The 22,400-nt window shown below is 38.3% G+C and overlaps 1 protein-coding gene and 1 long non-coding RNA gene across 3 annotated transcripts; both read right to left on the bottom strand.

The window, feature by feature from the left end:
- Positions 1 to 107: 107 nt before the first annotated feature.
- On the bottom strand, positions 108 to 2,618 carry LOC114538144. The gene is made up of 4 exons (XR_003688682.1): positions 2,580 to 2,618; positions 530 to 588; positions 362 to 453; positions 108 to 153 (listed from the first exon to the last, which is right to left on the bottom strand). It is a non-coding gene; the product is annotated as an uncharacterized LOC114538144 (long non-coding RNA).
- A 952-nt stretch (positions 2,619 to 3,570) lies between these two features.
- LOC114538146 (myoferlin-like) lies at positions 3,571 to 20,304 on the bottom strand. 2 transcript variants are annotated; one of them, XM_028559260.1, is made up of 59 exons: positions 20,118 to 20,304; positions 18,812 to 18,867; positions 18,180 to 18,271; positions 17,994 to 18,093; positions 17,646 to 17,827; positions 17,457 to 17,514; positions 16,938 to 17,069; positions 16,625 to 16,690; positions 16,492 to 16,542; positions 16,352 to 16,382; positions 16,200 to 16,264; positions 16,052 to 16,111; positions 15,902 to 15,952; positions 15,646 to 15,692; positions 15,385 to 15,467; positions 15,137 to 15,186; positions 14,944 to 14,997; positions 14,777 to 14,845; positions 14,589 to 14,632; positions 14,326 to 14,402; positions 14,141 to 14,241; positions 13,807 to 14,020; positions 13,473 to 13,675; positions 13,274 to 13,380; positions 13,116 to 13,200; positions 12,824 to 12,934; positions 12,554 to 12,706; positions 12,227 to 12,373; positions 12,009 to 12,089; positions 11,825 to 11,904; positions 11,613 to 11,730; positions 11,266 to 11,392; positions 10,885 to 11,018; positions 10,572 to 10,745; positions 10,413 to 10,470; positions 10,221 to 10,298; positions 9,871 to 10,052; positions 9,623 to 9,772; positions 9,274 to 9,372; positions 9,040 to 9,201; positions 8,751 to 8,916; positions 8,587 to 8,645; positions 8,277 to 8,384; positions 8,040 to 8,171; positions 7,825 to 7,944; positions 7,687 to 7,722; positions 7,502 to 7,593; positions 7,186 to 7,356; positions 6,671 to 6,816; positions 6,323 to 6,465; positions 6,033 to 6,121; positions 5,842 to 5,937; positions 5,660 to 5,707; positions 5,453 to 5,543; positions 5,170 to 5,269; positions 4,860 to 5,041; positions 4,508 to 4,617; positions 3,982 to 4,129; positions 3,571 to 3,890 (listed from the first exon to the last, which is right to left on the bottom strand). In XM_028559260.1, the coding sequence occupies exons 1-59, from the start codon at positions 20,218 to 20,220 to the stop codon at positions 3,858 to 3,860; spliced, it is 6,105 nt and encodes a 2,034-aa protein (XP_028415061.1). In that variant the 5' UTR covers positions 20,221 to 20,304; the 3' UTR covers positions 3,571 to 3,857. The 2 variants fall into 2 exon arrangements, with proteins under 2 accessions (XP_028415061.1, XP_028415060.1); XM_028559259.1 differs by having other exon boundaries at positions 14,141 to 14,402.
- Between the last annotated feature and the right edge of the window lie 2,096 nt (positions 20,305 to 22,400).

The raw sequence follows: 22,400 nt of genomic DNA, 5'->3' as shown, positions 1-22,400 counted from the left end.
CCCTCTATCTTGAAGATGAATGACGTACGTTTTCAAGCAAAACATACCTCAGTAGGGTTGCCATAGCCATCAGTGAGGTTGACATCAACATGTGTTTTGTCTTCCTTTCTTTCCGCAAGTGACTCCAAAAATACCTTCGCTTTTCCTAGAAGTCTGAAAGCCATTTAAATATATCGTAATTCAGTCCGAACCTTCACATGTATATAAATAATACCGCATAACTATTAATTTGTAGGTGCACCACGCAGATTTATTGCTGCAAAGCTTTCGGGCCTTTGCGAGGGCGACTGGCTGTTAATTGATGAAATTAGACTTATTTTATTTACATGTCAAGACACAACCAGGAGATTCTTCTGATTACCTGTTTTTCCAGTATTTCTCCTGTTCAAAGATTTTCACTTTAACATAATCAGTCGGTTCCAGGTCTCGTGCGTGTAAGTCCCATTCCAGTGCCTGAAAGATATTCAAAGAGGAAAAAAAGACTCGTAGAAAAATATCATATTTGGGTCGTATTTGAATTGAGACAAACCTCCTTCCAAATTGCTTCTAATTCTTCCGTAGCTCCAGGCTCAGTTTTCCTTTTAACACCTGAAGAGAAGAACAAAACAGAAGATTTTAAAACTTTCTTCCGAAATACGATGGATTCTGTGTAGTTTTTCGTGAGGTAATCGAGATGATAGACCATTGCAAAGTGTATTTTACTATTATGCTCTTCTTGGCAACCATTATAAGCTGCAAAAAAAAATTACAGCGAGGAATAATAAGGAAGAAAGCCGATCCTTGTCTTGAGCAAAGTAGCTGTATTGTAGCAAACGATGGCCCAGTGGTGATTGCAAATATGGACGGCGAAGTGTATTTCAAATGTGCCAAAAATAGCGCCAAGATTCGCCCGTATTGGCTTGAAGTGGATCACTTACTTTCACATGGGAACATTTGTGTCGAAGAATTGAATATTTTCGAGGCAGAGGAGACAAGGACAAGTTCCACTTCAATTTATTAACGAAATCTCAAGTGAAGAAGCTATCTGCTTAAAAAACTTATGAATATTGGTAAATATGAAAGTAGGTCATGTCAAGTATGTCCCTCACGATCCTTCGCACAATATGGCAGTCTTGAGAATGGAAATTTTTTGTGGAAATGTTACTGACTTATTTGTGGAAGTTTCAAGACTCATTATCTGATCGAAATAGCGTTATTTAATAGAAGAATAAAAGCCTCGCAGTCACGAAAATTCTCGACTCTCGATCTCAAGGGGCAGTTAATTCAGTTCGAAAAATGCCCGAACTAACAGAAACCAAACTAGCGAGATCGCTGTTCATTTGTGGAGCTCGTTTGCAGGTTGGCTTTCAGACAAAAAGCAATCAGCGGAATGATCCGTGGGCTCCTTGACTAAATCTCGTGTACGACGGAAACTGACAAAACTAGGAAGAAGTTCGTAGCTTGTTGGACTTGCCTAAATTTACTTTTAATAGCTTTCAAATAACCATCTCTTTGTTATTGATGACGTTATCAGACATCCTTACATCACTTACGCTCAAACATACGGTTAAAGATGTCGTACAATTTTGATACTATATATGAAATTGAAATCAAATCATGTGATTGAATGTCATTGAAATCAAATCATGAATTTATTTGTTTACTTGCGAAAAGCAAGTCCTATATCTTGGATATTCGTCAGCATACTCCAGTGGGCATTACTATGCAGATATCATCGCGGGCGAATTGAAAAAGCTTAATCACGCGCATCGGCCACTTATGGTGACAAAATAATAGAAATCTCCATAGTGAAAATGGTAAAGTCAGAAATTAATAAAAACATAATGAATTTGAATGAACTCTCGACTTTTTATAAAGGGAGCGTTAAACCCACACAAAAATCTGTGCTTTTTCAAAGCTTTTTGACCCGGTTTTTACGCCGTTTACCCAAACCAAAAAATTTAAAATTTGTGCGGAAGTTTTAGGTTTCAATTCATGTCGAATAGCACAATATATTAAAAAACAAGGCGCAAAGTCAAATATTCTAACGTTACATTTCATTTAGACGGTGTGAAATGCGCTGCTAAATTGCCCTAGAAATTTCCAACTATAATCAAGACAGAATATAAAACGTGCTTTTCGACACAGTAAACCATCAATTTCGGCAAAGTTCCTACCACAGCACGTTTACCTTTTTGTTATATCAAATTACCGGTCAAGTTTGGCAGGGAAATATATCATAAAAAGTCCGACAACTATACATATATTGGCTGAATTTTCCAATACTCTATTCACTAGGGATGAATTGTACCAACGTTTCTATAAGAAGAGATGTCAGCCAAAAAAAACGATACGTATAAAGGTTTGGGGAGAACGAAATTCCACCCCGGGAACATATTTTACTCTAGTTGTTTCCCGACAAATACAAGAGCTACACTCTCTCTCTCTGTTACAACTTACACTAATGGCGTAATGCCTAATGGTTACCCCAGCTATACTCCGTAACATACAATATATCGTATTAAAACTAATCCTATACTGGAGCCACGATGATAAAAGCAATATTAAACTATCATTTTGACAAAACAAATCGATCTAACCTTTGAATTCAAGCACAACGAATGGAGCGCTTCCTTTCGTCTTCTTTTGCAAACCAACCAAATTCGTTGCTTTGAAATTCAGACCTCTCAGTATGTACTCTGATATAATTCGTTTCTCTCGCTCCATTCTCCACGTTTCCCAATTTACCAATTCAGACTATCGCTCGCTGGATGTTTCCTTGGCATTTTGAGAACAAATTCGAGTCCAATTTTACAAGGAAATCGCGACAAAGTTTATGAAATTGCTTTCGACGCTTATTTAAACAAGCTTCGTTTTAAAAGAGCACACTCTGACTCGCGAAGCGAATCGGCAATCCTGTGGATAAGCTAATGAAAATATTGCTATGCTTGAGTGAGTACTTCAGAATATCAGCGTGAATATATTTAATTTTTTCAAAAATGGTAATTTTGTCCAATTCAACGACGTTTTCCTGCTGTTTCGTCTCATCTCAGTAAATAGCTCGGTATAGTTGCAATATTAAGGAAAGTTTGAGGAGGTGAATAATTTTTTAAAAGTATAATTTCAGGCTTGAAAAGTTTTTCGCACGATGCTGATTGTCTGCTAAACTCGATTGTCACCGATAGTTGGGAACCGAATTTACCAGGCCTGTTAGTTTAATTATGTTATTTTTCGATAGACAATGCATTTTAGACAAACCGCAGACGATAATGATTGCAGATTGTTGGCTCAAAGCCTAGTATGATGGAACTCCTGCATCAACTATATCGATGTCCAAAAAAAGTCCCTCCTATTTGAAATTAAGCTTTTGTTGGAATTTGAATGCATGATCAACGCAGTAGTGTGTAAATAGCGTAGTTATTAGGTTGAGGCATTCAAATAAAGCGTCTTGCCTTCAATTGGGTTTTTCATAAAATTAAGGCAATCAGATCTAACAAAAGCTTGATTTCAATAGAGGGGACATTTTTTGGGACACCCTGTACATCGATGTCACAAATGAACGGTTTGATATAGAAAAATATACTTCAATTATAAGAGTATCAATTATTAATTTAATTCAATTTTGCATAACCAGAAAGTTTAACTTGCTAAATCACAATACGTTAATGTTTATTAATTCTATATCAAAGAAAAAAATCAAACACTATATGGAATGCACCGCTCCATCTTTGAAGACAAGCGTACTCCCTTTAAATATATAGACGAACATGCATTCTGAGGTAGACAATTGTTAAAATGAAAGCATAAAATTGTTCAATTCTAGGGTACTCACTAACTACGAACTTTATTATTTAGTTCTGGCTTCTTCGCCACTGTGTTTAGACCTTGAATATCTTCTTAACGGTGTAACCCTGGAACAAGAATTCAACGAATGTTATTGTTTTTGTCGGAAGAGAGTAAATTGGTACCACAGAAATTGTTCATTATAAAAACTATACTCACAGGCATTGCATAGAGGAAGAGAACGATGATACCAATCAATAGGAGTAGAAGAATAAAGCCAATGATATACCATTTGAAGTTCTTCCAAATGATGAACTTGAACGATTTCCAGGGTGATGTAAGGAAGAAGAAGGATGTGGCTGGACGACTATGGATAGAATAAACAAAAAAGTTACACATTGTACGGTTCATTATTCTTCGATTATCTCGAAGAATTAAGGCCGGTTCACATGATCCAAATTTGTTGGATCCAATTCAGTTCTGACGTATGAGTGTAGTTTGTTATTGGTATAAAGTAGCAATGCATTGGCTTTAGTTGATTTGCTGCCCCTATACTTTGCCAGTCGACAGAATGTAAAACATCCATCAGAGGTGAATTGGATCCGACAGATTGGCTCGTGTTAACAGGCCCTGAGCTTGCAATGTTCCCCAAAGCTCGTCTTTAAACCCCAGGAAATTACGATTCAGAGAGACTCCTAATTAGGAATGGTTTTGAGGAGTAAAACTCTTGCAATTCACTTCTTACTTTGGTTCAGACAATGTGGGATGTGCGTTTGGTTCGTCTCTTGCATTGGCAGTTGGCTTCTCCAGGGTCTCTTGTTCATTCAGTAACTCCATCGTCAGCTCAATCTTCCCCTAAACATTGTCAACAAATTATATTAAAATTAAGGTTTAAAGTAAACCACACCAGAATTACTCAAATGCTGTTTCTGTACGTAATCTGTAAATCATAATAGTGTTGTGTTTCAACACACAACAAGGGGCATGTTTAAAAAAAGAATCTTAAAACGTCGACATTTTCCTTTCGCGAATACACAAGCAAAACTCTGTAACTCTACATTTTAAGATGTAAGTTTGTTAGTTTGAGGTTTTCGTACCATCAAAGCGGGCTCTTTCTTTCCTTTCGTCTCAATTTCGCCAAATACGGGCCACCAACCGAACGTTTGCTTCACATCAAACAAAGACGTTGTCTTTCTGCCTTCGAGACAGTTAATGTCCTTGATCTTCTTTGGTTTTGAAAATGGCGTCGGCAATTGATCCAAGGGGAGCTCAACCGAACCTGAAAAGCAATTGGAAATGATGAATCAGGATATCTATGTTCACAATCCGTTGCTTTTCTTATCATTGATTTGGATTCAAAGCGTACCATTGTTCACGGTGTAAATATATAACGTATAAACGAGTTACCTATGAAATCATCAGGATTGAATGTGTCGTTGTCCCAAATCTGAATAACCAAACGAGGTGGGAGCCTCTCTTCAGTCGTATCCAAACTCCAGAAATGAAGCTTTAAAAGTAAGAAATAAAAATTGAGACAAACGTAGGCTACACAAATGATATGCATGTCTTGTTTACTTTCGTTTATGTTTTTTTCGATATAATCAAGTCTATTGAAACTGATTATTGTAATATCTAGACGCAACTTCAAATTGATATTTTGCACTGAACGGTTTTTGACAGTTTATTTTACCTTCTTCTTTACCACCATTATCTTCTCAGCTTCGAGATAATCAAATGGGAACAACATACGCCAGTTGAAGTTACCTTCACCGTTCAAAGATCTATATTGAGCAAAAAGATGAAGACGTTACTTCGGCACGTAGCTTTGACACGACCAAAATAATTGTGTTAAGATCGCCAAAAAACTCTCAGTTGCAATGGAAACGAGTTCCCTTACCGATAATGGGTATCCGTCTTCAATTTATCTTCAATTCCAGCTATCCAACTAAAGATAAAAGACCCAATTTTTAAACGTACAGAATATAATTCATGATGACAAAAAACCCCAGCAATTCTATCACGTCTTTGTTTTCATAGCCTATAAGTTCTTTCGCTTCAACAGATAATCATATCTCGTACCATTTTACATAAATGTCACTCATTTGTTCACCAACAAGATTACTTTCTTCCAAATAAACATCAGATGTGTTCCAGACGATGACACGAAGTTCATACCTAGGAATTGAAACAAAATTGTTTACGTTTAATATCGAGTTAAAACTACGTTTGGACAGAGTGATGTTTGGAAAAAACAACAGTTCTCCACTTACTTAGAGGCAACTCGAGGTCCAATATCAACGGGTTCATTTGGCGCACCAATGTGTTTGGGGAAAACATCAACAAACAATTGTAGTTTACCCTACAAAACAAGGAATGTATTCTGAGTTCCAGGAATATTATCTTAACTGAAATTGTTACTAGGATGTCTTGGAAACAATTCAACCCCAGCTGGTGGGATGTGGCTATTATTGGTTAACAACTTGTTAACAAAGGCTGTAAACACTGCAGATTTGAATTGTCGTTTTGATCAAGTAAATTTTTCAACTTTTCCTGAACTCACCTGTTCCATGTCGGGTTGTATGGCTGTGTGAAGTGGTCTTGTCTCGACGTGCTCTGGCACGATTTCACCAAACGAGTTGAGGACATGCAGAGCCAAGCGTTCACGTGTCGCTCCCAGATGTTGATGCAGAATAATCCCATCCTCTGCAAAGCAAATGGCAGTTGAAAAGGTTAACAAACGGAAGGAAGAAAGAAGTAATGGCTGTGAATCACCTTGTCAGTGCAATGTTGAATCGTACGACTATCATTTAACCTCATTTGAATATAATTTAGAAAAAGTTTGAATGTATTCTCTTCTTTTCTATCTTGTCTTCTCCTGTCTAAAAATGAGCAGGATTTTAGAACTTACCAAACTCTTCCAAGGTGTAATCCTTGTGATCGACTCTGACTATCGTGTCGCCATTGTATCGTGGTTTCCCCAAACTTCGTTTTTCACAATAAGAATCCAAGATCTCCGTGGGAAGCTGCATGTCACGCCATTTGTTAGGACCAGTTCTGGAAATGACACAAGATGTTAGACGTTTGAAAAACCTTAGAACATGTTAATATGCTCTTAACTTTAAACTTTAAAGGTACAGAAAACTTGCTATAGGGATTTTTCAGTAAAAACCTGATAGACTTTGGTCTAATAACTTGGTGTAATAACAATTTGGTCCAATAACTTCTTTCGAGTGGGGATTCTGTTACGCTATGTAGCCGTCACTCACGTTTTATCAGCTTTACGTAATGATTTGTACAATGACTTGAAAATATACAAGCTTGTTATTAAGTTTGCTGGAATGCTTTCGCTAACGTGTTCAGTTAAAACGATCTGGGATTATCCAGAAATGCTGTATTGTTGAACTAAATGAAATGGACACTTACTCGCAGTAAGATTCAGGTAATCCACAGATGGCACGATGTTTGGTTAGGAAACGGTTTTCCAAATCAATTGTCGTTTGACCAATAAGATCATCCGAGCTGATCAGATCGTAATCCATCACAGAAATCGAGAGATCTTTATCCACTGGGATCTTGGCAGTAAATTCGAACATGCTGTGTGTGAAGAAATTAAAAAGGGTTGAGAAATTATGGCGGAGAACTTTCCATCTGAGTCTTGGAGGTCTTAACGTAGGCGACAACAATTCAGAATAACTTAAGGATTTGTTGAAGTTCTGGGTTGCTATAGTTTTAAACGCACCTGCCGAAGACTGGGTTCAAGCTATTTGGAACATAGTTATCACGGCTTGAAAACTTCTGTTTTCCAAGAGAAATGATTATGTATGGATCAGCCTGTCAGAGAAAGAAATCCACAGCCGTTATAACCAATTAATAGAATACCAGTTTGCTCAAAGCAATTCAGCGAAAATCCGGATTTCCACTCACCAGACCACTGTTGTCTTGAGGTGGTAAATCAATGGCCTAAAGTAAAGAAGTACGAAAATTGAGTTTAAAACGTAACTTTCAGTGGACAGTCTAACTGTCAAAGATGGGAAATTGTATTCAAACGTAAATCAAACTTACTCGAATAATGTAAGCTCTCACAATACATTCAATAGGCTCAGACGGAGGTAAGTTTCTAATGGCTTTTGGTGGCAAAGGTTCATTTGGATCTGCAGGTAATGGATACACGCGGAACGTTCCCTAAACAAAATTATACCACGGTAAATCTAGTCGAAAACATTGAGATTTCAGAAAAATAACGGATGATTCTATTGATGCATTCGTTTACAACAAACCTTAAATTCTCCCACTTCTTCATCATCATCGTCAGGCCGTTTCTTCTTCTTTCCACGGACCAATGAGAAGGTGTCAAGGAAATCGCAGAGACCTCCAAATTCTTCAACTCTCTCAAGAGGTCCTGGGTACACCTTGGGGAAAGTAAAGATACAAGATCAAGACACAAGATCACCCCTCCCTATAGACACGACCATTGCCCACAAACGTCTGAAATGATTCACATCAACTCCTCCTACCGTGAGTTTGTCGTATCCCTTGTCGTTGTATTCTCCTGCTCTCTCCTCGTCGCCAATTGAGGCGTAGAATTTAGACCACCAATCGATTTGTTCATCTTCCTTTGGATCCTAAACATAATAGAGGAATTGTCAAGATTGTGGAACCTGGGATATGTAGGCAATTTGTTAAATAACAATGTGAACACAACACAAATCAAATTTCCTCATCCACAGCCACAGGCGCTATTTTCTTTCCAGCTCTGCTCGTATGTGGACAGATAACTTTTCTGGACAAGGAACGTGGTTTAGAAAGGCGGGAAGATATTGTTACCTTTGCTTCTTCTTTCATTTCAACCACAGCTGTGGCTGGCGCGGCATCGACCTGGTCACCTGTAAGGACATAACTTGTCAACATTGGCTAAGATTAAGATCCTCTCTTTGGATGTGGGATTGTTATCTGGAAATCATTCAAATCTTCAACAAAGGTGCCCATACCTGAAGGAACGATGTCGGAGTTGTTGTCCTCTTGTGGTACTTCACGACGGAACGGCGCCAAAGACTTCACCAAATGAGTTCCAACCACTGGTGCTCGACCAAATGTTCGATGGTCGCGAACTTTGATACGCAAAGGAGGGGAATAAATCTCTTCTTTTGGAAGGTACTGAAAATACACGAAGGACAGTTAAAAACCAAGTTTTCCTTCAAAAAACTTAGGAAAACAACCTTGCTCTTGTTTAAATGAGTTTAAATCAAGATCTCAAAAATATGTTTAAAAACTACTAACCACATCGAAGAAGAACAATGGCTGGTCAAAGTTTGGATTTCGTTTCAAATTCTTAATGACAGTGGAGGTGATTTTCTGGTCGCCAATTTCAAAGTCGATGCTTGGGGATGACACGCTTGTCAGCTGATATTTCTTCATGTTTCTTAACCCCCAACACATGACCTGGGGAAAGAGGAAGGACGTCATAAAATGTGAGAGGTTAAAACAAGATTAAGATATCGTAATGCTACTCACCTCTAGAGCAGTTCTTTGTAACACAGGTCTGACTCCATTCGGAACAAGGTAAAAATCTCCGCGCATTGGTGGAGCGAAAGGCAGTTCGGCGCCTTCGTCCTAGAAACGAAACAAAGTTTTTACTGAATATTGGTAGGCTTTATCAGTCCTGAACCTCTTCTCAACCTCTTATCAGTCCTGAACCTCTTCTTGTTTTTAGAACTATATTTTTACTAGATAACCTGATCAGTTGTTCTTGATCAGTTGATCCAGATAGATGTTCCATAGGAATCATATCTTATTGATATAGCTTTAGTACAGAAGGAAATCTAAACCAAGAGACCGTGGGTGGTATTCTGCAAAAACTTACCAAAAATAATTCAAACGCAGCCAAAATATCTCCAGCATAGCCGCCATCCTTCTCAACTGTGTACCAGGCCAAACGAGCTGCGCCGCCTTCACTTCCGTTCACACGAACCACGGGCTCAGCACGTGCGCGGCCAAGGAACTCGTCCTTACCCTAATATGAACAAGTTCAGATGATAAATCACTGATATTCTGCCTATCATGACGTGTGCACGAATATTGTATTGAGGGCGCATGGAAGGGGATACCCACCACTTTATCCTCGTCGAAGATCTCCATCAAAATATTCGGAGGATTGTCAAGAACGCTCTGGACAGATCCATGGATGCCAACATTTTCGAATATCAGAGTTTGGTCCCAAGTGGGGCATAAAGTCTTTTCCAACGGCTCCGTGGTTTGACAAACGTTGCCAAAGACGACTCTGACATATGGATCTATGAAATTGTAGTAGATATTTAAAGCAACGTGAAGGAAATGTGCTAAATGTTCTCGCTAATTTCAGCTAAGATGAATTACAAAAGATACAGCTCAGTATGAACCAGGCTGAGGTTTGTTAAAGGCCCCCAGGTCTCCATCATGGCACTAACTTTTCATAAATGTACCTGAATATCCATCTTGGTCCGAAGGAACAAGATCACGTGCTTGATAGATGTACACGCGGAGCTGATACTGATGAGGTTCTTGAATGAGAAAAAAAACAGAATTTAATTTAAAAAGCAAAATTGGGAAACTCAAAAAAACCATTTTCAAGCACATATGCCTTTAATCCAAACATAATACAATTAAAATCTTACTATCGTAAGTCAGGAACATTCGCGGAGAATTCATCGTGTTTTCGGATTCATCTTCTTTCTAAATGCACAGATTTTAAATATGAGAATGTTATTTTTCTCATGATTGCAATATTAATGTTTTTAATTGTCGTTTTAAACTGAATGAAGGGAGAAACTCACATCGCCAACGTCCATCTTGAAAACAGGAGCAGCAGCAACGTCGCTTTTCTGAACCAATTTTCTGTGCCAACGGCGTCTTCGCACCAAGTCCATAGTTCGTTCTTTGACGTGGAATTTTGCAGTGAATACTTTGGCATATTCCCAGCCCTCGGCAGCAAGTTGAGCTGCACGAGCCTAGAAAATAATCAAAGAGGAATGAATGGACGTTGTGTGAATGGACGTTGAGTATTGTGTAAATGGATGATTGTAATCCTCGTTGAAAGAGAGATTAGTCATGATAAAACCACCTACGCAATGTTTTCAACTTTATTACCTTCTCTGCTTCAACTTTTCGCAGATCTGTTACCAACTTTCTCTCACGAACCCAGCGTCTTCTCCTACAAAGATGATACGTTTTCTCCACTGGACCAAAACCAGTCCACGAAGAATCAATGGTGTATTCCCAACCTAAAAAGCACAAAAATTTGATAATGGTTTGAATCAATTTTGGACATAATCCTTCCTACAACTTCGGGAAGGATTTTAGTGCCAATACGCTGGATATTTTCAAAGGGATATTGTAAGCCTCGCGCTGATAAAGTTCCATAACGATGCCTTATTGAAGATATTTACGATATTTGGAGAGCATAGGAGTTTGACTCAATTGATTGGTGGTCGAGGGAAGAACAAAGGTTTACAAAAGGCAAACAATTACCGTTTTCGTCCACTGCTCTGTTGCTGTCAACCACCCAATCTTGGGTCCATTCCCAGCCGTTCGGAGCACCGAGTTGTTCACGCGATTTGATCGCTTCACCTTGTAAGTCGATACAAGCATCTCCATTCTAAAAGAACCCGATTAAAGCATTTACTAGAGTCGAAGAAGAAGACTAAAGGCAGGATATAGGAGGATTTTTAATGTGACCTACACATGGTCAAGAGGATTTTATTCGAAGTGAAAGAGAATTGCCTTCTGGTCTTACTAGCATGTGGTTACTACCATGACAAGAACGTGCAATGATGGATTTACAGGAGATCAAACTGAAAAAGTTATCGAAAACATACTATTTCTTGCCAAGGAACTTTGGCTGGTGCCCATGCTCCGCCAGGAATATTTCTATCCTCACATTCAAACGTGTCTTCGAGGAAGACCTTGCGACCAGCATCTTTGCTAACGTTTGTGCTGAAAGATTAAGAATAGTTGATGTTGTATTCGTATCCCACCTCTTTCTGAAGAAGATATTCCAAGTTCAAGCTGTGGCGATAATCCGCCTTACCTGAGTTCTGGATTCAAGAACCAGTCTCCGTCCCAGCCCCATCCATCCGGAGGAATGAATTTGTCTTTTGGTAGTTTGAACTAGGTCGATAAAAGTAAGCTGAATTTCGTTTGTCCTCGCGCGAATTATTCTTTTCAGACATGTAAACAAAAGACATCAAGCTACCCCTAGTTCAAACACTTACATCGCCTTTTGAGTCAGAAAACTTGGGTCGCATCAGAGCCTTGCTGGTCCATTTGCTGAGAACATTTTGTTGATTTTCATACTGAAAAAAAATCAGAGATTTTGACCACGGAGATTCCGTATTAGCCTGGCATAAAGCGTTAGAGATTCCTGCATTTCTTTCAGTGTATTTAAAAGAAATATACGGAATAGCTAAGCTGAGTTCAACGCGTCGCCTACCGTCTCGGCAAAAACGGTGAATGATCCTTCATCGTGAACACCCGTCCAATCCTGAGAGTCAGAGTCCAAGCCAAACCACAAGATACAACGAACCAATGCAGGTAACTCGGGATGATCCTTTGTATTACGTCCTTTCTTGCCAGGATACTGAAGAAGATGATTCATACACATTATAAACTTGACGGACCGGAACATATGAAAATTTATCGTTGAAACGATATGAAAACTTGTTAAGTCGAAAGACATTTAGTTGAAAAAATAACTTAATGGTTAAGTCAATGGTGATGAATTCATCATTAGGTCTGGAAAGACGGAAAAAGCGCTTACCTTCAGCTCAAGATCAAGAACTTTTTTACAGAACTGTCCAGAATACTCTGGATTGTTGTTAAACAGCAAATCGTAGGCAGGAATTCTGTAATAGGCGACACGATCGCTTCCACTTATCATCCAAATAACGATATCAGGCATGCTGTTTTGAGGCTGGCAAAAAATCACGAATTGAAATGAATTAAGGCACGAATCTTCTCCACTGACCTCTGAATTATTGTAAGGATGTTTCTTATAAACGAAGGCTAGATGAAAACCATTTTCTATTACCTCCACAGCGACGTCCTTCAAACGTGTAAGGTAAGATTGTATTTCACTCAAAGCCTCTTGTACGTCCGTGGCACATTCTCGGAGTTTTGTTGCTTCTTCAGCGATGGCAGCCTACACAAAAGATGGAGACGAAAGGACAGGTTACTCGTTGAATGCCTAACTTATTTACAAATAGACCATCTCTTGTTCTGGATTACTTGTTTGGAAACACAGAATAAAATTACATACAACACGTTGTTAGAATAGAACAGGTTTCATTTCAACTCGTGTGATGTTCTTAGAAGAAACTTACCATTTCATCAATACGGATTTCTTGGTTCTTCATGTCCAATCGAGTGACACCCATCATGCTCAGATCAAACTGAGGTAATGGAGTGCTGAAAGGGAAGAGAGTCTTTAGTTAGTCTCCAGATTATTCTTACAGAATGGGAAATCGAAGAATATACGTACTTGCAATCTTTGATGAGTTGGTCAAGCAAAGCGATAAGAATTGTGGCAGTTTCGGCTGTTGGTGCTTTCGACTGGACACTGATATTAACCTTCTCCACATTGGCTTCCTAAAAAGCACAAGGAAAAAAGTATTTAGTTTTAGAAGCCTGTTTCCTTCGAAGGTTCAAACGAATTTTCCTGACGAAAGAATTCGACTTACCAATCTAGCCACAACTTTCTTTAGCGCGTTCAAAGGATTTAAACGGAACGCGATATCTTCCCAATGGGATTCAACGTTGACACATGGTTTCGCGTTTCCCCACGGCAGATAATAATAAAACTCGCCATCGAATACAGGATTGGTTGGTGGAGTTGTGGAACAAGATGGTTCCACAGAACGATCGAGCTTGTTACCGTAGTTTCCTAAAGTGACATAATACAATACATCATCTATTCTCTGTCAATATTGAGGTCTAATCTCTGTCATGATAGCTAATACATGATAATACATGTTTGCAACAGATATTCCCATCCAGTTCTTATGTTTAACTTACCAACGCTGACTTCAAACTCGACAGGCGAGTCATCAATGGCGATCATTGTGGCTTCCATAAAGCAAGCATAAAGCTTGTATTTGCGTCGTCGTAAGAAAGGTTGAACAAGTGCGACATCTTCTTGAGGAATCTCTGCCACCTCATCTTCGATTTCAGCGTCCAACTGGGTTTCAAGCTGAACCAAAACACGTCCACGATAACAAACACCTTCACCCTGAAGAAAACACGGCCTCCATTTTAGCACAAAAGGTTGTCTTCTACTACTTTCCAAAGGTTGACAAACAAGAGAAAATATACTCGTACTAGTTTTCATTCTTCAGTGCAATCAACTTACGATTCCTTTGTTCAAATCTTCGTATTCATCGCCAAGTTCGCTGAATTCACGAAGAGAGCCATACATGTTGAGAAAACATGGTCCGTAAACAGGAAGGAACCCTGGAACAAAGTATATTGACCGTGAAATCCCGATCATAATTGCTAGACACAAAGGTACAAGCGTTGATAACCGATGATTTCTACCTTCCTCTCCTTGACCAGAGATTTCAGACATGTGAATGAAGGCTGTCGCAATGATGTCGTCTCCCGTTATACGATCCCTAAAAGACAATACGTAATACTTTGGTTGGTTTAAGGATGGGATTCGAGTCAATAACAAGATCCATGTTATATACAGTTATGAACTAAAAGAAAGCTAGTTCAACAACATTTATCATTCTCATTTTAGCAAGGTAAGTATTTTCAAACGCAAGATTGATGGATAGCTACATTGTTTACCGACTTACCAATCATAACATTGTACTTTCAATTTCTCACACATTGACGGGAACTACGAAAGATGAACAGAACAGTAGTCAATTAGAAATCAACAATCGTGCACACTTTGTGATTAACTACACCATCTTTTATTGTTTTTACCGACTGCGGGTAAACCGATTTTTCGTGCTAAAGACAAGTTTAATACAGCCTTTACCTGGAATGGGACACTCAAGACTGTGTTAAAGATTGGGTTGTCTGTTTCCGTCTCGATGTCCGTTTGTGCCTTTAGAATAAAGATGGATATCACGTTGAAAAAATAGCAAACAGTGAACTTAACTATTTCAAAGCAATGTCCCCGATATAAACTGCAAAAACGCATACCGATTTTCCAGCAAATGAGAATTTAGCGTACGGATCCACCATCATTTTTGCATCCTAAGATTAAAAACAATCGAAGCATTTGTCGTTTATTTGATGTCAGCCGCTATTTATTTTGAAATATCCAACAAAACTAAAGACATTTCATGACAAATTTGATCATTTAAAACAAGAATGACATTTTGCTCTTATGTACCTTTCCAAAGCCAAAGAACTTCTTAACACTTTCTCCAATTGATGTATCCACTAAATAAACACAAACAAGAACTTTAAACTTGCTAGTTTAGCTGTGAATGTCAACAAACCATTTGGCAAAAATATATGTCTCATTCCGTTTATCTTCCCCTCACGTCTTCCATCAAATTTGTGTTACTTTCACACGTTTCCAACAAGTTAGTTTAGGTTCTAATTTTTTAGGTCTAATGCAAAATCCACGCTACATACTTTGTGGTAATTCTTCAGCATGGAAGATTTTCAGTCTGAACACGGCTGGTCGCAATTGGACTCCGGCAGGCTGCAGTAGGTTGCTATTTAAAAAGGTTGAAAAAAATTCAGTAAACACGAGTGTGAAAACGTCTTAGGAGGGCTGCCGGAAGAGATGCAGGAAACACAACTAAATCTGATGTATTTCATTGAATTCACATTCAGATTTGATAAGAAATGATAACTCACGGATACTCAAGAGTTATATGCAATATAACTTACGACTCGATGTCTTCGGCTGTGTCATCTTTTGTGCTTTCATCAAGAGACTAGGAAAGGAAAAAGTTATGTCATGCAATTATGGAAATCAAATTGTATATTCCCCACCAAAACACGGCTCAACTCAACGCAGAATTCGCAAAATAAGCGGAACAAGTTCTGGGAAAAGATTCTAACCAGCAGAAATCGTATTTTTAATGCGACAAACCGTATTTTAAACGAATGATACAGACAACAAAAAGACAACAAAGTTGCTCACCGGAGGATCTTGTCCAGGTGCAATACAGACCATCGATGTTTTGACGTATCCCTAAATGTTCAATTCGCTTTAGATCTTTACTGTTTAATATTCACGTAGAGAGTTCGACGGATAATTGATAAACTGTGTAAATATTTAGTTCAAACTTACAGCAGGAGATCCGCCGAGCGATGTGGTTTCCTGTTTGGTTCCTTCTTCGTCCGGAGGCGCCTGGGAAAAACATTGCAATGAGTTTTTTTAGTCAGCGACGTAAAGTATGCTCAAGGAAGTACTTTAAAGATAAGGATTTGATGATTACTTGAGCATCGGCTTCTGGTTGCTCTGGTTGGGTGAGAAGAATCCATTTTCTGAGCAACGCATGATCTACAAATATATTAAAAGAAAACAGTGTTGAATGATGCAAGTGAAATAGGTGGGAACTCTGACAAGGAAAAAGTCGAATATACAAACCTTTGCCTTCGTAAATCAGACCAACATCGCACTGAAAACAAAATATACGATAACTCGATAAGTTGGTAAATAAAGTAACCGCACTTGCTTAACAGAAATGCAGCTAAGCGATTCAAACCAAAACAAAATCTTCGTATTACCTTGAAGAATCCAATCAAAGCATCGGATCTGAGCGTTCGAGAGTTAAAAACCTAAAAGAATGTCATAGAAAGTCATAAAAAAGCGTTGAGATTTTGTTTCAGCCAAATTAGGTGAGTAAACGATCTTCAGTACCTCAAATTTCACGATCTTATCAAAGAGCTCGTCCGGTGTAATGTTCCCAAAGTTGTAGTAGAATGTCTGCAAGGAAACATAAAAAAAAAAGTTATCGCGGTGTTGAGACAATGTCACCAAATTAATCGCCTAATTTGTATCAGGTCCGATACAAGTTTTGTGCAATAGCTATAGTCTTTGAATTTACTGAAGTTTTAAATTTTAAAGATAGTCTGCTAAACTTCGCTTCGTTAGTTCTTACTCGGCCCGGAATAGTTGACAAAAGTTAACATGGAAATTCATAACATATTGCATCGGCATTTGCTGAACAAACCTGATTGTAATAAGGTCTGTTCGTCGACTTTTTAACTCTGGTTTGTTTTACTTGATCACCGACAGTCACTCTTACAACCGGATTGATATTTCCGCCTGATAACTGACGACCTTCAACCACCTTGATACGAATCTATACAAGAGATAACGCGTTATTTACAATCTTCAAGATAGCTTTTAGCAGAAATATCCTCCTTGCTAACTCAATAGAACTGTCTACCTTCCACATCATACGAGTGTCGTCAGTGAAAATTCCACTCAAAAAAATATCAACAGAGCAACACACGTATGCGCGAGAATATTGTTTTTATGCTTTCGGAAATGAAGATATTGGAATGCACAAGAATTAATTATATTTGAAAGCAAATACTTTTACTGCATGAAACGCTCTTGCATAAAACAGTAAATTTTATGCTTGCATTCTGCACTGCAAAGATTTCAACTTCTTTTTAAACATCTTCAACCGAAAGGTGAGTTAATAGGGGATTTGGATTACAGTCCAACTTATCAAGTAATGTACCTGGAAGTCCGTTGGCTTGTTCGGCAAATCGTGACCTTTTCTCTTTCTCTTTTTCCTTCTAACAAAACGAAAAAAAAGATTTTAACATTGTTATTATAGCTTCTTGTTTGTTTACTTAGTCGCATACAAATTACAAATGTCATTCATAGGAAATAAAAAAATACGAAACTGTCTACAATTTCCACTCACCGTTTCCTTTTCGCCCCAGGAGCGCCAGGCTCACCTCCTTCACCTTCATCACCTTCATCACCCTCATCCCCTTCGTCGCCTTCGTCACCTTCTTCTTCGCCTTCCTCCGCTGACCCACCGCCAGCGGACGGCGCAGGCTTTTCTTCCGGGCATTTGTAGTTCAACTTGCAGCTAATTTGCGCCTAGCGTTGAAAATCATCCGTTAGCCAAAGTTGTCACCTCTCAGGGTTTATTTTTCGGTCGAGTTTGTAGGAGAATTGTTTGAAGCTACTCTTGAACTATCTTCTTCCTTTTTGTCTAATTTTGAGGGAAATCATCAGAGATTGAAGCATTTAGAAGATTATCTACCTCGGAGGGTTGACCTTTCGCATCTTGCAATTTCTGAGTGACTTGTTGAGTCTTTGCTTTTACACAATCTTTCAACTTCACTGTACACTGTCCAAGAAGTCTGTCAATTAAAAGGAGATGAATGTTAATGTTAATTATACACACTTTTACACAGCGAGTAATCTTTCAAACAAAAGCAATGCATACTTATTTGATCCAATTTTCTCGTGGTCAAACACTTTGATTGTCAGACTGTCTGATGAAGATAATGGCTTCCCTTGAAGATCAATCTCAATTTTCTGAAAAGTTGATCGAAATTTAGCGTTCGAGGTCAACGATATAGTCAACTCAATGTCTTTAGTATCATATGCATCATTATCGCGTTTAACGAACTTAGGATAGCCCGGTTGGGCTGCATGAATATAAAGGTTTGTAAAGCCGCGTTTACACTTCAGGCCTAGACCTGGCCTGAACCAGGTCAGGACAAGTCTGGGTAATATGTGCCACGTTCAGACTGTCTTCCTTGTTGATGATGGCAATACTACATGTATCCTATATACAAATCAAACTATTGAGTTCAAAGTTTGTCAGGACTAGCTAAAGGCGTAAAGCCTGTTCCCAGGTCAGGTCCAGGCTTGGTCTAGGCCGGATAAACAACGTTCACATATAGGTCTATGCCTGGTCTAGGCCAGGTCAAAGCACGTGATGTAACACAGGCATTACTCTAGATTAGAGACGAGCATTAACTCTAGATTTCTGGAATGACTACATTTTATATAAGTCATTAATAAACAGGTGTGAAGGGCAGGGGGGGGGCATTGTTTTTTATCATAACTGACCTCTTTCCATACTGGATTCAGCTCGTCGTCAATCACCTCAGTTTTTCCCTTGGTGCCTAAAAATTTAACGTTAGCTCTACATTTGTCTTTTTGGAAGGGGGAAGGGTGGAGGTACTACAACGACAAAGACTGATTTGATAGATCTATTGTTTGTTTCCAGCTATCAAAGTTGTTTTCAACCATCAAATATTGTGATTTAAAAATAATTTTAAGCGCTTTGCATATCATAAATACCTAAGGAATGGTAACTTATATATATAGTTTGAATACAATATATTAAAGGACTTTCAAAATAGTAGAACATTAAGAATTTCTCAAGCACAACAAATTGACGGCGAAACGTGTCAACATTATAGATTCAATGTCTAGACCAAATGCTATTTAAGCAAGTCTTATTTTTCGTGAAAACTCCACACCCATTTAAACCAGGCTCAGCCCGCAAACAGGTGTTCTCCTTTCATGCCGAACGAAGGGATGCGTTAATTTGCAACATTCTGAAGACGAATTGCAACTTTAGGATTTATAACTGTGGTCTGGGTGAAATACCATCGACAAAGTTACGACGTTGTTGAAGAACTGGTTGATTTAGGGTCCGGACAAAATTGTATAATTTTTATAACAATAAATATTTGATTTGGCAACGTAAACATCTCATTTATTCTTCCCTTTCAATATTAGTTGAAGGTCACATGCTAGACTGAAACGACTGCAAGGCGTATCTATAGCTAGCTTCACATATATAGCTGTACTTCAGTTGATGTTAGTTTCTTCACACACGAATATAAGGCGTTTCTCGCAATTTACTGAAGGTTCTATTACGAAACCGTTTATGGTATAATTGGTATGCAGATTTTCATACCGAATAGAAAATTATGCCGCTCGGCATCCTCAAAATCAACACCTCACATTCTAGCACCGAAATCCTTCGTACACAAAATTGAAGCCCCGTAAAATACGCTTAGGCTTCGCGAGGTATTTGTACAGTACACTTTGACGCGATGAGGTTCGTTAATCCATCCATTACCATGCTTTATTAATGGAGATTGCCGAATATTGTATTATTGAAATTTTATATGGCTTACAAATCAAATGCACAGTCGGCCGTTTAAGCAGCAAATCGCGGAGTTAGGAAGGGAATATTCATGAAATTCACTACAGAAAGCAGAAATAAACGCGACAAGCACTGAATCTTAAGTATACCAACGCTAAATCAGGGATATCTGGTTGACTTGATGATCAAAACAAGCGAACGGCAAAATTTTCTCAACCATATCGTCTTGCATAAAATAGAAGACGATTTACCCACCTTGAAACTCTATAACACAGAGTGGATCGCTCTTTCCAAATCTTTCGACGTTCGGCAAATTCGTTGCCGAAATGTCGGTGGCGTATAGCATGTACTCCGACATCTTCCAGGCCGATTCGAACAGCGAAGATTGCTCGTGTATCAGTAAGATTATTCACCACACACCCATTCGAGAAATAGCTCTTTATATATTCCACGGCATGCTGTGAATATATTAGTATGCAAATCTCACAGCGGGAATCCACGCGAAACGTCTGGAAATTATATCCACGTAATAAAACGTACATAACTATAGGCAATCAGTCCTTAATATGGATAATATATTACCGATATATAATAGAACCGATTATTTTGGACGTTTCAGCCAGCGAAAAGGATATAGAACCATTAGCGGATACTGCAAATAATGTTGTATGGGTTAAGAGTCAATACTGATAACTACAAAGAAATCAAGCTTTGAACTCGCTAGATTCTAACCGTCTTGTTTAACTCGTCACTGACTTCATCTGCGTTTTTAGGAAATACTTCAGTAATAAGGTCTTCACGTGCACTTAGGACTTTTAAACGCACTATTTGAATTCACGTTAAAATATCTTATCATATTTAAATGCCAAAAAGGAATGACAATTTTGACAGTTTGAAAATTTTTTCCCTTTGAAAACTTTCGGCAGACTTTTTCGATCCCGACTTTTGCAATTATTATATTGACTGCGGTCTGCTCTTGTACAACATTTAGCTGACATATTCTCCTTTCTTCCAACCACGAGACGCAGTACGCTGCAATTTCATGACATTTTGCGCGCAGCTGAAATATTTTGAAATTCTTACTGCCATCTAAATTACGATATTAGAACAGTCCATGGTCGAATGGTTTAGATAATTGCCCTTATAATATCGAGAGCTTATTGTCTAGATTACACAAACAGGAACGAACGACAAATGATTTTGAAAGCGAGGAATTTACGTTGGTTATACTTCCCAGTACAAAAATGTACAATTTTTTTCATGCTAGCACACGAAAGTAATTTAGAATGCTTTCCCACATTAAGGTAACGCCATTAATGAGACCCCGTTTGTACAATACAAGATTCACACAGTAACGACAGTCAGTTTAAATTGTTTTACGCTATCTTTGTCCCCGAGAACTATTCAATTCAGCAGGTCACGTTTAAAGCAATCATGCAATCATACTTTTGGGGGATAAAATCGCTTTGACAGTAATTGATTTTGATGTCGGGACCACGCGACTCTGGTAAAGTGTAAACAGAATCTGATTTATTGGTTGTTCGTTGAGAGATGCGCACTTTGCAGTTGTATTTCTTAGAAATAGCTGACAATCATGCGAATGACTATAGAACGCATCAGTGATCCGTATCAGTGAACAAGGGCAAAGGCATTACTCAACAAACAGATTAAAGCGATTGACATTAGGAAGCCAAACTCATCGGTTCTTGTATAAGACGTACCTTATTTGGGAGAACTCGCCCTGTTAATGCGGACAAAATTCCACCCAGACCACGCAACGCTCACATACTTACCTTAATTAATGAGACTCTTACAGAGCCAATTGGAGCGGCTTGTCTTGTAAAAAGTGACAACTGACGCAATTAATGCTTGGTGAAGGCTATTTCAGATATGTCAGAGCACCTCGTCACCAGGCCTCCAACTCATGCGCGGCGACAATATCCAATATGGCGACCAGACATAGGAGTGTATATTTTACAAATCATTAAAAATACGGTAAGTTTACATGCAAATTTATTATATATGAGTAGACTTTGTACTTTAATGTTTTCACACAATTATTCATTTCAGAATAATTAATACAAGTACATTATTGTATAATTATTGTTTTTGAATTATAATACGTTTATAATATTCTTGTATAAACGTTTGCTGTTGCATGGTGACATCAATATTAAAGTAATTTAGATTGTTGGTACCATTACGTTAGTATTTAATACTGCAAAGCTTTCGGTCCGTTAATCCGGGCCAGTGCAATAAAATTAAATTAATTAAATTTAACTTAATATGCCCATATTAAATCTGATTTAAGCCCATATTAAATCTGATTTATGCCCATATTAAATTTGATATAAAATGTGATTCATCAGTGAAGAAGGCCTGGGTTAACCGACCGAAAGCTTTGCAGTATTAAATACTTACGTGGTGTACTAACAAGCTAATTTACTTATAATATGTAGGGAATGGATCATGCATTAAACTAAGTATGACAGTACTACAGACTGACTCACTAATGTTCGAGTTTCATTCAGACAAAGT

The sequence above is a fragment of the Dendronephthya gigantea genome, unplaced genomic scaffold (genome assembly GCF_004324835.1).
Source record: "Dendronephthya gigantea isolate DGI-Jeju-01 unplaced genomic scaffold, DenGig_1.0 000176F, whole genome shotgun sequence".
NCBI classification, from domain to species: domain Eukaryota; kingdom Metazoa; phylum Cnidaria; class Anthozoa; order Malacalcyonacea; family Nephtheidae; genus Dendronephthya; species Dendronephthya gigantea.
Note: the sequence above shows the minus strand (reverse complement) of the source record. Positions and strands in the feature narration are given on the sequence as shown.

Excerpts from the sequence above, each read along its gene's own strand:
- LOC114538146 (XM_028559259.1), bottom strand. The coding sequence starts at position 20,220 with ATGTCGGAGTACATGCTATACGCCACCGACATTTCGGCAACGAATTTG. Across the intron at positions 18,094-18,179 it reads GAGAAAATTGGATCAAATAA|ACTTCTTGGACAGTGTACAG; the intron begins GTATGCATTGCT and ends TTTAATTGACAG. Across the intron at positions 8,917-9,039 it reads CATTGTTCTTCTTCGATGTG|TACCTTCCAAAAGAAGAGAT; the intron begins GTTAGTAGTTTT and ends GTGTATTTTCAG.